General features: G+C 39.7%; 1 protein-coding gene across 5 annotated transcripts in view; it reads right to left on the bottom strand.

Moving 5' to 3' along the window:
- Positions 1–590: 590 nt before the first annotated feature.
- Positions 591–16,711, bottom strand: part of N4BP2 (NEDD4 binding protein 2) — a 37,874-nt gene continuing 21,753 nt past the window's right edge. For 2 of the 5 annotated variants that reach the window (XM_084856926.1, XM_084856927.1), the window contains 10 exons: positions 14,304–16,612; positions 12,783–12,868; positions 11,890–11,935; positions 10,744–10,973; positions 8,593–8,711; positions 7,753–7,888; positions 7,351–7,539; positions 5,856–6,024; positions 5,180–5,303; positions 591–4,564 (listed from right to left, as the gene is read on the bottom strand). In XM_084856926.1, coding sequence (XP_084713052.1) covers positions 4,519–4,564; positions 5,180–5,303; positions 5,856–6,024; positions 7,351–7,539; positions 7,753–7,888; positions 8,593–8,711; positions 10,744–10,973; positions 11,890–11,935; positions 12,783–12,868; positions 14,304–16,612 — 3,454 coding nt within the window. In that variant the 3' untranslated portion in view covers positions 591–4,518. Of the gene's footprint in view, positions 4,565–5,179; positions 5,304–5,855; positions 6,203–7,350; positions 7,540–7,752; positions 7,889–8,592; positions 8,712–10,743; positions 10,974–11,149; positions 11,387–11,889; positions 11,936–12,782; positions 12,869–14,303; positions 16,613–16,711 lie in introns of those variants that run through there. The other 3 variants (XR_014792178.1, XM_084856928.1, XM_084856931.1) reach the window with 3 other exon arrangements.

Here is a 16,711-nt window from a genome sequence, read left to right on the forward strand (position 1 = left end):
CTTCATGTCTTATGCCCACACTCCTCCAAATTGCTGGTTTATTGCTAATCAAATCTGGTAATAACTGATATCTGGTCTGTTAGTTTCTGGAAGCTATTCCAGAAACTGAGAAGAACCCAAGAGCTCACTGGTTACTAGATTTGCAGAGAGACAGCTGGTCCTTATTGAAGTGGCAAAGCTGTTTCTGGGCTGTACCACCTCAGACTGCAGGTGGTGGCCTCATATGATTGAATGTTCCTCCATACAAAAGAAAAAATAATCCCTCCACAAGGAAAAATAGCATGTTAGGCAGATGATTAGGCTATAATGCATTCCCTTAACATTTAGTTTACTATGTGGAGGGGGGGTTTGTATGGTGGAGTATCAACGAGGTAATGTCCCCATCACCTGCAACTGAAGTGATAAAAGTCCAGATACTGCTTTACTATCTTAAGAACTGAGTCTCTGAAGATAGGTTATTTGTGTTTTTATATTTCAATAATTTCCTCAAACAGGAAACAATATATTCTGATGCAAAACTTCAGTTCCATTTCATTTTAACTCAAACATTTGATAATGAGAACCTTCAAAAAAAATGGCATCATATTTTTCATAAAGGGATTTTATTTGAAATTTTCCACATAAGAAATTCTGTGTGCTAACAACTAAACATTACAAAAAAAGAAGCTAGGAAACCATAAGAGTTTTATACACTTTTAAAAAATTAAAGGAGAAAGAAATCCACTTATGTACTGGCCAATGTATTTTTGTGACAATTGGGCGGTACAATACCGGATTTTTAATCTGTACACTTTGATAGTAGAGTAATATAATTATCTGTTCAGTAGTTGAGGCTCTGGCAGTCTTGTTTAAAAAGAATAAAAAATGTTATTCCTTGTGAACCTTCCTAATCATTATCAGGGGTTTACAAAGAAAAATGTTAATATGCGATCTGGGCAACCACATATGAATAGCAGCAATTTCCATAACTATCATGACAAGAAAGAGTGCTGCTGCAGTCACAGGAATTCCTTCAGGCCATATATGCAATTACCTATTTCATGTGTTTGTCCATCCATGCAAAATGTAGCATGGTCAAGGCGGTGTAGTATTAGGTAACCAATATGTGGTACCTCAATCAATGAAGGTGAGGTAATGTTTTGAAATCTGAATTACACATTTAATTAATACAAATTATTTTGTAGAATATCTATCCACAATAATATCTGCTGAAAACAATTACTGGGAAGGCTTTCTTTTCCATAGGCACTTTTCACAGAAACCACCGCCCTGAGTAAATTTATTTTCAATAAAACATCTATATTGCAAGTTTTGCAGCATAAGCAATGACCCTAATTCATGTAAGTATGTGCTTATTACTTCTTCTTAGAAGGTTAATCTAAGACAACTTTAATAAAAAATGGGCACACAGTTGTAATTTCTTTTCCAGCTTAAGAAATCTGACCTGCTATGTTAATAAAGCTTAGTAAAATATTAGGCCACCATAATTACGGAACAATTAACAAAGAACAGACTTCCCTTGGTATTTTTACAGCTATTATTCTCAAATTTTAAATTTCTTCAACAAATCCAGCTCTATTTTCCTATACATATATCGGTCACATAGTTTATTTTGAATAATCTACTTGAATTTCAAGGGGAAAACTAGAGGGCATAATCCAGCAGCTACTTCTCCTGGGCAGGTCGTACTGAAATGAGTGGGATTTGCACAAAGGCACATTATGTATAATTTTCTAAGTAGAATTATAACACAAAAGCATTAAAATTTATCACCATCCCAAAAGAAGAATCTGCCATCAATATCTGTCTTTTAGGAATAACTTGGGGCCTTCATTCACATAATGGCTTTCCTACATGGGTATCACTTATGTGTAGGAGAAATGTGTGTATGCCATCATAGGTTATCAGCACTATCCAACCGTTCAGGCTGCTTGTATATGAGGTGTGTACAAGAAGCAAAACAGACATATATGTCCTGACAACATAGACATGGTATCAGTGCAACAACAGTGGTAGTGGATAAAGCAGCCCTGATACACATTAGATTCCTGAATAAGTGTCTGGTGAAAGGAAATGCTTGAAAATGTAAGTCTGCTGTGCCAATTATTTCAATGGGGGCAAGCAAAATTAGCTTCTTTGGATATTTTTTCTGTTTACATGCACTATCCTATAGCCAGTTATCAAGCAGTTCAAATGCTTAAAATCTAAAATCTTTTGATCTACAAAAATAGAAGAAAAATTATCTCCCCCCACCACCCAAATTCCATACACCTATAAACCAAATGGTAATTTGGGTTTCTATTCTGTTACCTTTTCTGCCAGACATTCATCATCTTGTTGTTGGTTTTTTTTTCAGATTAAAAAGTTACCTTAACCCCTGCAATCCCTTGCACCCATAGTGGTAGGGCAGATCCATGTACAGAAGCCAGTTTCTACTCATAGATTTCTTTGAAAAGATCAGGACAATGGTAGAATGATGCAATGTAGACAAAGGCATCAATGTCTGAGTTCATTTTAGGAATTATTTCTATAAGAATTCCCATTGTATGTGTATGCAGCTTATTCCTTTCTTATAGTTACAACATGCACAAAAATGTCTGAAATTAATTGGTGCACACAACATACATGCGCAAATTCTGCTGTATTACATGTAAAAGAAACCTGGTTTTGAAAGCACACTCAGAAGTTTACTGAAATAGCACCTTGAGGATATGAAACGTATTTCACACTCACCCATTTAAGTAATTGCTCATATGTAATCTGCAATCGTTTTAAAAGCTACATAAAATTAAAAAAGAAAGTATTTTGAAGAGCACTTGCATTTCCACTTTGAAAGAAGAAAGGTATACATTAATTGCATATTCAGTTTCCTTCCTGAAAATAAATTGCCTCTATCATTGTTTTAAAATATTTCTCTGTGTTAGTTTGGTACAGAGAGACGGACTATTGGAGAGGAAATTCAGTCCTTTGAACTTTATAACTAGTTACCATCCTCAGTTTTGCAATTGTGCTTTAAAAATACCTTGAAATTAATAGCCACTTATTCCCTGCAAAGAATTCACACATTTAAAAATTGACACAAAATATACTGCTGTATCAACAACAATGAAAGATTTTCAGATGAGATTGCACTGATATAATCAAGACACACACACACATTGCTTTTCAACTCCTGATCTGAAGGAGACTTGTATACTTTAACAGCAGCTCAACAAGGACAAGTTCAGGAGATGAAAAGTGCTACATCGGTGCAGCACTGTGATGGGAGCAGCTGCTCTTTAGGAACGCTTCTATGTTGCTGTTAACGGCACATGAACCTGCCTGGAGCTGGGAATCTCTTACATGGTCTCATTTGCTGGTGTCTTCTCTAATGGGGCATATATAACGTTTGTCTAGACAGAATGGAGAATATGGAGTTTCCTTTTCTTTCTTTTCCTGAAGAATTTGAAGCAACCCCAATCCAGAGGCTTTGTTGCACATGCAGGAGTTACAATGCACAAAGAGAACTCCACTCCAGAAAGAGCACCCCTGTTCATTTCGATGCTCTCTGTGCATATTGTAATTGCACTGATGGGGCAGATCGTGATATTTACGTGAACAAGAAAGCTCCCGTTCACACTGGGCTCAGTGTGAGCATTGAAAGTCCAGGAATCAGGATGAATATGGCAAATAATGTATTATGATAACTATAATTGGGTCTTTTAAAATTCTATTGATTCTAGTGGTAGTTGTAATATACTGGCAACAGAAATGGGTTCTTATTGCTCAGATAAAGGCCGAGGTCCCTAGATGAGCTAGGTACCCCTGTCCTTTCACAGCAAAGTTTTATCATCTCATCAGGCAGTATTACCAACACTTACAATATATTAAGGGATTAAAGGACTAAAGGGGTGAGAGGCAGAAAGATCTAAGGGGATAATTCACTGAGGTACCAGAAGCTCATGTTTCTCTAGGCTGAAGATGAATGCAACATTTTCTCTTCCTTCTCTTTTCCACAAATAACAGGCAAAGAACTCCCATATGAAAATACAGGAGTATAAATAATAGTGTTTATTACTAGACCCACTGTATCGCTTTTCCCCTCCAAAACCTTTGATCATTTCAAAACATCTGAAGTCTTACAAACACGTGAGAGTTATTTTAAAATGCATTTAGAGAAAGGGAAGTGTTAAAAAGCATAGTACCCGAGATATTCGTAGATGTTCTGTAAATCTGAGAAGGACAGTGTTTCAAAATGGAACCTTCGCTTCCCTTTGAAAGTTCACTTTTTGCACATAAATATACTTCTCATGTACTTTTTGGTAGCAAAAGGCCTATAAAACCATTTCCCTTAAAAACAAATATTCCGTTCAGTTGGGGGCGGGGGGGAACATGCTGACAAAAAACACCTGCTAAAAATAAGTTAAAACATTTCCAGTAAAATATTGTTCGTCAAAGCAGTACAGTAACCCCAGTAAGTTTTAAAGTTGCTTGCATCTCAGTAATATCAACTTTTACAGCCCTCTTGGCGATATCTTTTTACTTCAGCATGACTTTCAGGCAGCCTGGCTTTATTTCTGTGAACCTGTAAATCAGGAGAAGATTTAGCTTCAAATATATTATCAGCAATGACACAGGGTTGAATTCAAACAACTGTGAGTGGAAGGAAAATACTACTAAGCTCTGTTCCACAAATGCTTGTGCAAGAAACTGCGCAAGACTTCACACAGTGACATAGCAAGTTCTATTGCGTGTCTCACGCTTCGGCTTGTGCGAGAGGTTACGCCAGCCTTCTCCAGCCTGGTGCCCTCCAGATGTTTTAGACTTCAACTCCCATCTGCCCCAGCCAGCATAGTCAATAGTCAGGAGTGCTGGGAGTTTTATTTATTTCATCTCTTGCTTCCATGTTCGTCTTTCAGAGGCAAGTGAAAAGAAATTCACCACCACTGACGAGCCAGCATAATATAGCTTTGGCATAGTGGTGTTTCATATAGACTTGGCTCTTGCTCAAGTCTCCAAGATCCTATACAGAAGCTTAATAGAAAACAGAGGTACTGTACTGCACACCTAGCAATATGTATGTGGGAGGAGCTTTGTAGAAAGGATCCAAACTATTAGTCTTCCTTGAAAAAAACAACAACCAGTTTTTAATTGGTTAAATGCAGGTGGCAAATTTTCAGTCACTATATGTTTGGCTCACCTGAACTTGTGGTTTGTGAGGTATTTCATAACTGCTGGTTTGATGCGAGCAACTCCTCCCTGGCTATGGTTTCCCCTTCCTGTGATCACGTAGAGATACGACTTACCACCAGCCAAACTGTACTCTGTTGCACAAGAGAAATAATGGTCACAATATTCTCTCTTCATAGAAAGTTCATAGCACTTTTTAAAATGAGCATGTCCAATATGGTGATTTTGAAATAATTTTCACGGCTTCATATGAACATATAAAGTGGTTTTATACTGAGTTAGACCACTGTTCCATCTAGGCCAGTCTTGTTTACTCTGACTGGTAGTGGCTTGCCACAGCCTGTCCAAGTTCTGCTGCCCAAGACCTTGTTTGATTATATGCCAGGAATTAAACCTGAGTTGTGCTATGTGCAAAGGCTGTGCTCTATCCCCTAAGCCAGCCTTCCCCAGCCTGGTGCACTCCAGATGTTTTGAACTACAACCCCCAGGATTAATGACCACTGGCCATGCTGGCTGGGGCTGTTTGGAGTTGACTCCCAACATCTGGAGGGCACCAGGTTGGGGAAGGGTGCACTAGGCTATGGCTTCTCTCCAACATGCAGTCGTGCCATGACATTTTCCCTCCAACTACATAGCCGTGTACACAAGCCAGAATAATTTATCTGCACAAAGAAGTATTCTTGTACCTTCTGTTTTCTCCTGCAGCACCCTACACAGATGATCCAAAGCTTCATCCACATGGAGACCATGCAGGTCCAAAAGGTTTTCAGGCAGCTTCGAGGCATTCACTTTCTCAAAGATTTGCAGAGCGGCATCATGGTTCGCTTCTTTCATCTTCTGCTCATGAAGGCGACCCTTTATTCAAACACACATCAGCTGTCAAATCACGAGAGGCAACCTAAGTGCAGCGTTGGGTATCAGGACTCAAAAGAACACCACAGAGAGGGAGCTGTAATGTCTCAATGCCTCAGAACAATGGGCTGTACATTTTGATTGTACTTGTCAAAGTCAAAGTAAGGCCTGATCAGATGGGCTTCAGGAAGATGCAAGACCAACAAGATTGTGTGAAGCAGGAATATAGATCAGAAAGGTAGGAAGGAAAAGAGAGAGGAAAGTAAACTTTATGTGATTCCTAACTGATAGCAAACAACAATTGGCAGAGAACAACCAAATTCTACCTTCCAGGGCTGAGTCATATGTGGAGGGTTTCAGGACAAAGATTATGGTTTAAAAACACTATCCAATCTATATAAGAGCGCAAGATACAGGCTGGGTTCAAATATGCGCGAACAGTTCCACTGCACATCTCTGTTGAATCTCAGGGGAGATATGGTATGGCATGGGTGGGGGGGCCGTCACTCAAAAGTAAAGAGTCAAAGTTTCTTCTGGGCATGCCTAAACTCTAGGATGCAAGCAATGTAGCTCTTTGGGTTTGCTGTAACTAGTAATCTCTTTCATGTTGCCTTACATTTTCATTGGGGCAACACGGAACCCTGGGCTGCATGTGGTCTTGCTGCCCTCCCAAAATTGAGTAAAGACAATAACAGGTGAAAAAATGCTACAGTGGCTCACTAAGGACAAATGTAGCTCATGTCCAAGCCGATTCTTTCTGTTTTTTGTCACCACCACTGTGGCAAGAAGGAGTTGCCTTCCAGACCACCTGAAGTTGCCCTGATTTAAAACATTAACAGGCAGCAGCTTGAGGTGATCAAACCGGCCGCTGTAGCTCTCATCTGGGAATGCCGAAAGCAACCCAAAGACAGACACTCTTTCCCCAGTAAGGAGGGAAGTGTCCCTGGCACTTGGGAGAGTTCAGCCAGGCAGCCTGCGCTTGTCCTGCCGAGCCCCCGCCAAGCAATATTAAAGCCTAATTCCCACATATTTACAATGGGTTTACAAAACTGTTTGTGACTTGCTCACAGAAAAAACCACTTATTAACTGATTTCAGTACTTAGTCCACTAGCTCTGCTACTCAGAGATTTCTAAAGGAGACCTAATTAAGATCAGAACTCTGTGACAGTCTTACCTAAGTTCATATGCAATTTATGGCTCTCTAGCATTGACACACATTTGTGAGCTGGTATCAGAGCAAGCACCAAAAGCTCTGCGGTTACCATTAGCAAAATTTTTCCACTAGATAAGGCAAATACTGCACAATTATTAGTTAATTTTGTTTTTACCCGTTGCACATAAAATGCTGCTACAGACTTCATTCCCATGCGATATGCTTCCCCAGCTTTTCTCAGACACTCTTGCCTATGCTGCTGATGAAGAAAAGCCTCAGCCCTGAAGTCATCATATCCAGGATATTCAAAGTCTTGGAACACCTTTTCATTGAGAATGTCTTCTGGCTCCCTGGACTTTTTGGCCTACAAGTCATAAGAGCTATACTTAGGACACAGTCCAAAGCTTGTAAGACAACTCCATGGGATGGAGCAACCACCAAAACCACCTTCTATTTGCTTAATTCAGAACCAAGAAAAGGAATCATACAAGGTTCCACCGAACAGGACCTTTACGTGATATTTATAAAGACCTTTTCAGAAAATGTATTTGTAACTGTTGCGCAAAATGGCCATTACCTTTTTCTCTCGGGTCTTTGAAGCATTGTAAGAAGAGAGAGTGGCACCCTGAGCAGTTTCATTGGCTACAACTGTTTTTACTGGGTCAGCCTCTAGAACGCTATTCAGAAACTGGACAGTTTGTTCCAAAGAATAACTAAGACAAATTAAGAAAGAAGAACAATGAATAATTTGGGACATGGAAGATCATAGAGTGAAAAAGGCAAAATCATCCTGCAATAAAAAGAAAAAGCAAAGGGGAGAAATATCAGTGATAATACTTGATCCCAAATTTCTTAAATCTGCTCTAGAGGGTCCTGCAACCCTTCAGAGTAGATTTGAGAGGGCGGAGCTGTAGCTAGGAGGGGGCATTTGATCTGCCAGTGGTGTCTGTTGAGCTGGCAGAAGGACACCATTCACAATAGTTACAATATGGAGGGAGCAATCCTATGACAGCATCTGGAGGACAAAGGATAGCTTGATATCCTGAACCCCTCCCTCTCGTAGCTGGCGTGAAGAGAATTGCACTGGCTACCTCTCCACGCTCGGAAAATGGAGTGCGGAGACAGGGAGAGGGAGAATTCCCAGCAGGGAGGGGAGGAGACCAGGGCAGCAGCCATATGAGATGTTCTATGGCTGCCCCAGCCTCCTTCCCTCGCCCTCCCTGAAGCCTCTGCTAGATGGGCAAAATCACCCATCTAGCTTAAATGCAGAGTCAGAGGTGCAAGGCACCGAGTTCAGAGGCTTATGTGTACCGAGGGCGGATCCCACAGGATTGCACCCCAATTTACAATATTAAGGAGCCTGACAGAATATCTCTTACTCCACGGATATGCATCATATTAATAGGTAAGAGCTCACTTGTTGTCCTTGAAGATATCCACTAAGAAGTTTGGGTTAATGGCTGGGAATATCTCCAGGAGCTGCTTCTCCTTCAGCTTGGCAGCGCAGTCTTTTCTAGCCATGAAAGGAAAACGTTTCTAATTCAAGAAATAAGTTTAGATTATAAACTTTTTCTAGAAAAACAGATCCAATAAATCATTAAAAAAGAATTTTAAGTCACACATTAGCTACAGGTTATTTCGCTTTGGCAATACTGTTTACATGCTCTAGCTTCAGCCACCTCAATTTAAGAACAAAAAGGTTGCTTGCTGCCTTGAAGATCCTGTTTGCTTTGGGGGGAATGGCACTTTACAGACCGATTCTATATCCTGCTGTGAGGGATAGTCATGGTCGAACCACAGCACATCCAAAGCAGCCAGGGCAGGAAGTGTGTGGTGTGTGTGCCCACTTCCTCCCCGCCCACCCCTGCCTCTAATGGAAGGGAATTTACTATCCTCACTCTTGGGCTGGGCTAGGTTCTGGCTTTATTCTGAGATGTTAGGTGAATGACAGGGTCTGGGATCCTGTGAATCTTTGGCTGAGTCTCTTGTACCCCCAATCAGTGGGGTACCACCAGCCAGGCAACCTTAGCAGTGGTGCTGTCCACCCACAGCAAGGAGGACCTCTACAGGCAAACCTCCCTCTTCAGTAGTGGAAAGGGAGGTCTATTGCATCCATTGGCTAGCCATCCAGGGAACATGCAATTATTTCCTTAATGATCTACTATACTCTAGATTTGTTGTAATTGCAGGTATGTTGTAAAATAATTTTAATGTAATATAAATTATCTACCACAATATGGTAGTTAAATGCTGAAGTTAATTAGAAAGGCTAAATCTAGAAGATCTACAAAAGAGACCATCATGAATTGTAGTTCCTAAGTTTAGTACCAATATGCATCTTCATAGCAGAGTTACCACTGTGCCACAGTTTTGGTCATCAAAAGTAGAAAAAGTATGAAAAAGTGTTTTAGAAATAAAGTCTTAGATCTGCTCAGAATGTTATTGCTTAGATATATGGCTTAATTTTAGGGAAAACTCTGAAGGACACCATGACATACTAAATTTAACTATGCCTTTGGAACATGAGGACAAACTAACAGAACAGAAAACTTCAGGTACACCAGATGAACTGCTATGAAAAACTAAATATTTTCCTAGATGTATAGAGGTATGGAAATATTGATATACTGCATTAAAAAAATCAATGGTACTATTTGCAACATAGTCATGTTGTATGCTTTGTTTTATCTTCATCTCTGTCCATTAATTTTAATGTTTTGCAGCAACGTCATACAAAAATATTAGGACATGACATTTTAGCTTTTGCAAGCATGCCAGAACCATGCAGCTGTGCTCCATTTTCCATTTACAAGTTCTAAATTCGTATATATTGGTGCAACCTTGTATATGTCTGCTCAAAAGTAAGTCCCACTGAGTTCAATGGAGCTTACTCAAAGTACATATGGCAGGGTGGGCAACTTTGAGAGACTGTTGCCACCTCCCATTGCATTGACCGCCCCCCTCTAAAAAAAGGCATCCAGAGCAGCTATGGAGTGCCAATAGGATCAAAATCAGGTTTTTCTCAAGGTAATTTTGACCTTTTTGGTGTTCCGTAGTAGCTGTGGAGCACTAAAAGCATCAAAAAGACCTCAAAATGGCTGCTCTGGATGCCATTTTGTTTTGTAAAGAATTGTTTTAATGTTCGTTTGTTTTTCCCAATTTTGGGGGCAGCAGGAGCCACATGCAGCCCATGAGCTGCACGTTGCCCACATAGGCATATAGGATTGCAGCAATAATCACTGGTGGAAAGGTGATGGGGGCACCCTTACAGCTCTTGTGTACCGGAAGTGTGGCAAGCAAGGATTGCCTTTCCAGGCCTTCCCTTCCCTAAAAAAAAATAATAACCAAGCCCCTCAGCAGTGCAGCAGCACTGCACATGGAGCTCTGCATGCACTTTTTTAATGTGGCTGCTCTTATAGCATGGGGGAGGGGGAGTGAGTGGGCCTTGCTCTGGGAATTGGAGCAAGAGGATGGGATGTCCCAATGATCTTATGCCCTGCTGTATAGTGCAGCTCAGGATGAGGCAGAAATGCAGCAGAGGGGCAGCAGTAAGAGGAAATATTCGTACCAGGTCTTGTTTTTCTTGTAATGCTATTTCTTCGGACATTATCTCCCGGAGTGATACTTTCTGTGTCTGGACATTCCAGTGATCCATGAAAGGAAAAACCTCTGAAGCTAGTGAGCTGTCAGCCAGTACATCTACAGGTAGTCTTTCACTCCGTTGTACTTGACAGTTTGTATGTTGAGAAAGGACGTTATCTAGTTCATCTAGATGTAACTGCTTGAACAGCATGGGATCTTCAGAAAGTAACAACAATTGAAGGTAAAGAAGGGACAGTTTAGTGTAACAAGAGCCAAAGGAAATTCAAATACATTTAGAGTTTCTTGTATTTTTAAAGGCTCAACTGACATCGAGAAACTGCACCAGTGTAGGCAGACTGTTGTCCCTTTAGAAAAACACAGGAAAATAAAATACTTTTTGCATATGAAACTTTGTAAAGCATCATGTACATTCATTGCATTTTAGTATTATTAATAAATAATTTGACTTACTATGAAGGAGTGCAATATCTACTAACCCCAATGCTGTGCCCATTCTCCTGAGAAACATGGCTTCTCCTGAGAAACATGGCTTCTCCCAGACTCCTCCCTCCTCCTTCTTTCAGGGTACATAACCTCAAGAAAAGTGGCTTGAAGCACAGTGGCTGGTCCTATGGTTTGGAGAAGTTGGTTACACATAAGTATCACACCTGTGCATCTCAGTTGCAAAGCTTCATGGTTTGCTTTGTCCCTTTTTGTCCCTGTGCTGTTCTTCATATACTGCCCTTTAAAAAAAATGCCAAATCCGCACACAGAAAGTTGTGTATTCAAACAACGTCCACTGGTGCTCGGTCCTGAAGCGCAATAGGCGGCCTGAGGCAAGTTGCTGTCAGTTCAACCTACCTCCCACAGTGGTTTTTGGAAAAAATAAACCCACATACGATCCCAAATTTGGAGAAAAGGTGGGATACAAATGTGATCTGATATACATATTTTACACCCATTTACTTTTACACAGATGAGGATCAAAGACCAAAGGAATGACTTTGCCACTCCTGCTATATTCAAGGCCATCCAAGGCTTTGAACATACGTCCTTGGATGCAAATCAAATGCTCCGTTCACTTTAGATAATGGTAGGGCCAGTGTGATCAAGGTTAACAGCATATACTTACTTTCTTCAAGGAGCTTGTGTAATTCCTCTTCTCTCCTCTGTCGCTTCTAAATTAAAGCATTTTTAATATTAATGAGCCACATATTTAAGAATGTGTTAATGAAGCTTAAAAATTAGTTTCTAGTAAAAAAAAAGATTAATGATTGAGATGGTACACAAACACATACAGGCAACTGAATTTCAATTTTTGAACAAGAGCAGCAAGCTAGGACAAGTGTCCTCACTGATACAATGCTGACTCCTACTAGATAAATGAAAGGAAGACTGTATAATGGTCTTATCTTTAACACAACTCTCCCACCATACATGTAGAAACGTTTACCTGTTTTAGCCATTCCAGTTAAACTTATGAAAAATACAGCCCAGTATTTACTCCATCTTAGCAATGTTTACTTTGGTGTATCCTTTTGGGTGCAGTAATGCTCCAGCTGAAACCACCTTTGACTGTACCTGCACCATTTCTCACTAAACTCTCCCTCAGGGTTTTGAACCTTCATTGTACTGGGAATCTTGCCTTAATTTTTATTACAGCTCCTACTTTTATTACAGATAATACAATATTTTCATCTAAAATCCTTGACTAACGTCTTCTCCCAACAAACCTGAAGCACGTATCTTCTGCTTCTTGAAAAATATGCTTTATTGAAGACTATTTTTACTGATTTACAGTTATGGCAGTGGTTCCCAAATTAGTTATTTCATAATTTTATTTGCATAGATAGGTATTTGTTTTAGCGTAGATATGATTTAAATGTAATCATGCTGTTTATCTACCTGTTCCATAGATTATGGAACAGATTTGATCAGGGGACAGCAAATATATAAATATTGCTGCAATTTAATGAGAACCACATAAGAAAACAACAACCTGTCTTTAGAAAGAAGCTGACTAACCATAATAGATGCTTTCCATTTCTCATGAATTTCTCTGGCCAAATTCAGATCAATATGAACCACATAATCTTCAGTAGTTAGCGATCCTTATGAAAGGGGAAAAAACAAAGATAAAGTGCTATGTAAATTAAAATGAGTGCAGCCATGCTTGCCCTTAATCATCAGGTATCTTTTATTATATTCCATACTAATGAACGTACTCAGGTTTGCACATATTAGAATAGCCCTTACTTCAATTCAACAAAGCATTCAGGCAAAGTTACACAGCTGTGAGAGAGCTGAGTGAAGCCACAGTCCCTGGTACGTCTAGGCATGGCACCTGCCATGGTGTACCTCTACAACCTCGGAAGGAAGACGCCTGCCTACTCCATTCCCTGAGGGGGAGTACCCCATAGCAGGACGGAGGGGACAGCTATATAACTCTGTCCCTCAGCTACCACCCCCTTCCCGGCTTCAAACTATATGGACTGCAAAGCTATGTGCTGGTTTGGGAAGTCTGCCACCTTGTGACCAAAGATGGCACTGCAGGCTTCAAATGCACAGACACATTAACATTAATTAATTGTTAAAAAACCAAATAACTCTGAGGTGCACATCCCTAGGGTCCCCTTAGTATATATGCCAAGTTTTAGCTGTCTGGGTTTCATGGTCTTGGACCTATTGTGCTACCTATATTTTATATTGTGACTGTATTTTTATTGCTTCTGTTGGTTTTCTATTAAAAAATGTATGTTGTCCAGAGAACTTTGGTTATGGAGAGGCATTAAAGTGTCATAAACAAACAAGCTTCCTGAAATAATTCAGAAGTACTCTCCCACACTAGACAGACATAGCAGCATTTTGAACCACAGCTTAAAAAAACAAAAGAACTCTTAACATGATATAAGAAATAAGATAAATTAAAGTAAGATTAATTAGTATGTATTTTAAAATAAAAAGCCTAATCAATTGTTTGAATTATACAGAAGCCAGTTTCCCTAATTTCATGGCGACATAGAACCCAACGTGAGGATACACAGATGAAACTAATCAGATAGGGACTAGCTTGGTTCTCCAAGGCCAAAGTAAACTGTCTGCCATCTTGGACATATCTGGGAGAGGGCAAAACCTGATGCTCAGTCTACACACTGGTCTCAACAGGAGTGGGTTTAACCTCTTTTTTAACAGTATCCCCAAACGTACACTTTTACTTTATTGTCCCATACAGAAGTGAATGGTTATCATTCACTCATATGGGGGAAAAACAAAGCAATGCACTTGGAAATATTGCAGTAGGGGAAGAACAGCCCACTAACACTGACGCAAGGTGGCATGGGCTCACTAGTCAGGGCCTAGGATATATGGGCAACAAATATATTTTCTAATATATAGCAACAACTATTGCTCCTAATAACTAAAACTTAACTTCCAAGTTTTTCACCTCCTACTACAATGTGTTAACTACATAATCTCATCAGTTTCCAAATCATAATGAATACAGAGTTAAAAAAACAACAAAAAAAACAATCATGGTGCTATTACCTGAATCAATACCAACAGGTCCAAATATTTCACTTAATTGAATGGCTAGTTCCGGGGGTAAGACCAGCTCCAGACTATCTATGTTAACAGACTTTGATACAGAAGTGGGATTCAGTAACTTGATAATATCATCATCGTGTTTAGACACTTTGTTTTCTTTATTTTCTGCTGCAACTGAAAACATGGGCTTACAATCCATTTGTCTGAACACTTCTAACGTGCCTCCCTTGCTTGCAGAGTCCTCCATAAGTATTAGATCACCCAATAGCTCTTGAACAGCTACATCTTCTACTGCTGAACACGCTTGACGTTTCTCTGAAGAATTTATGTCTGCTTCCACATCAAAAGTAGGTTTCAAAGTGGTGGGGTCGCCATTAAAATCATCAGGTACAGTCACAGGAATATATACATCCATTTCAATATGGGAAGCTTTGTTCTGCTGCCTATTTTCTGATAGCGTAATGGAGTTCACCTCTTTCGTATGTGTTTTCATATTATCTAAGAGAGGTTTTTCATTATCTGATTCTTCTGCTTGAGCTCTTGGAGCAAGCTGATTGGAATTTTTGCTTTCTGTTGAGGGAGCAAGCAAAACATTTGTTAACAAGTTGGGTATTTCAGCATTTACCCTGGAATAATCTGAAGTTTTATAACCTCCCTCATCAACTGTGAGATTAATCATTTCTGAATCCTGAAATGTTGTAGAAGTCACAGTTCCTTGGGTGGTTTCCTCAGAGTCCCCAAGTCTCCCTCCATAATTAGTGATTTCTTTGGAGGCAAGAACAATACCAGAAGGTTGAGCCCCTGCTTCCTGCAAGCACCCAACGTCATCGTCTTTGCACAATTTCTCAGCAGAATCTAACAGTATCCCTGTAGCCCAATCAATGTCCCTGTTGCATCTTTCATACAAGTCCTTTAGTGCATCAAATGAAAAGGACCCAAAGAGTTTACACAAAATATTCAGATGCTCAGATTCATCAATACTGACAAGTTCACTTTCTTCCACATAGGTGCTTTTTTCATAGGTTACTTTATAAGGTATTTTGTTTGGACAATCTGAAGTAGCAACAACACCTTTTGGTACGAATCCATCTAGCCTGCCATGTAACACTTTGGTATCCTCTGAAACAATAATTTTCCTTTCAAGCCTCCACAGGAGAGCGAAGTCTTGGGGCTCCGTCTGTGAATACTTGCTGGCCTCTGTGATGCATTCATCAGGTTTCTCTTCCATTAAATTAAATACATGCAAGTGTTCGTCTGGTTTGCTGAGAGTCAAATTGTTGGTAAATGTTAGGGCTAATTTATGATGCTTTCGTGTTCTTTTATTCTGTACAGGCTTTTTCTCACTAACAGTTTCAGAAGCTGAGATTGCAGGTGCCTGAAAACTTTCCTTCTTTGATGAGTCATCTAGCTCTCTGGTGCCTGCAGTCGTTCCAGGAAGGACAGTCACTGTGTTCAAGGCATTTCTGTTGATATCACATTGACTACTTCCAGTGCTTTCTGAGTCACTAAGGCTTCTTTTAGGTATCCTTTTCATTTTTTGTTGCCTTTGCTCTAAAGAGTTTTGGACAGGCCAGTCTCCTACCATCAGCAATCCTGATGTATCTTCTTCTGTATTAACATCAGTCATACAGGCGGAGGGTTGGTTATTCTCTTCCACCTTATTTTCAGAAAGTGACAGCGCCTTAGGAATATCAACCAGGTCCAGTTTTTCATCTTCATCTAGAATCTTTAATGAATCAAGAGTGGGCATACATATACCTCTATCTTCTTTGTCATTCTTTACAAGTTTTTCTAATCGTCTCACTCTTTTAACCCTCTGCCCCATAGTTTGTTCTACTGGCCAGTCTCCCACAAAATTTAACATCTCTGGTCTTACTAATTTCTCAGAATTTGAATCTCCCTCATTCCTGTTTTCGCTCTCCATTAATTCTGTTTCTGTTAATACTTCAGTACACTGATTTGCTTCCACTTTTAAATCATTGTTATCATACTCCTGAATATTATCACTGACACAGAAATCTGAGCGTGCGCTTTGAACTAACTCCGTTCTAATTACTTCTGTTTCAACAGCAGAATCCATTTTGTTTCTCCTTGGTGATGTATAAATATCCAAGCTATCTAGAGGGATTCTACACTCCAAATTACATTCTTGTAACTTGCATCCAATTTCTCTCTTTTCATTCTGAAGACTCTGATTTTCCAGTGCAGCTTTTTCTAACAGATGCTGGTCATCCATACTTAATTCTACACATTTGAAAGGGGAAGACAAAGGTTCTTCATTTTTCCCATAAGGAAGCATATCTTTCTTCCTGCAAGTCAAACAATGGAATAGAGTTGTTGTTGTTGTTTTACAGAAGCACACCTCAACCATGTTTACTTCTGCTAAAACATTTTAGGCAATAATATCT

The sequence above is a fragment of the Heloderma suspectum genome, chromosome 5, assembly GCF_057233095.1.
Source record: "Heloderma suspectum isolate Gila_16-S chromosome 5, 16-S_ref, whole genome shotgun sequence".
NCBI lineage: Eukaryota > Metazoa > Chordata > Lepidosauria > Squamata > Helodermatidae > Heloderma > Heloderma suspectum.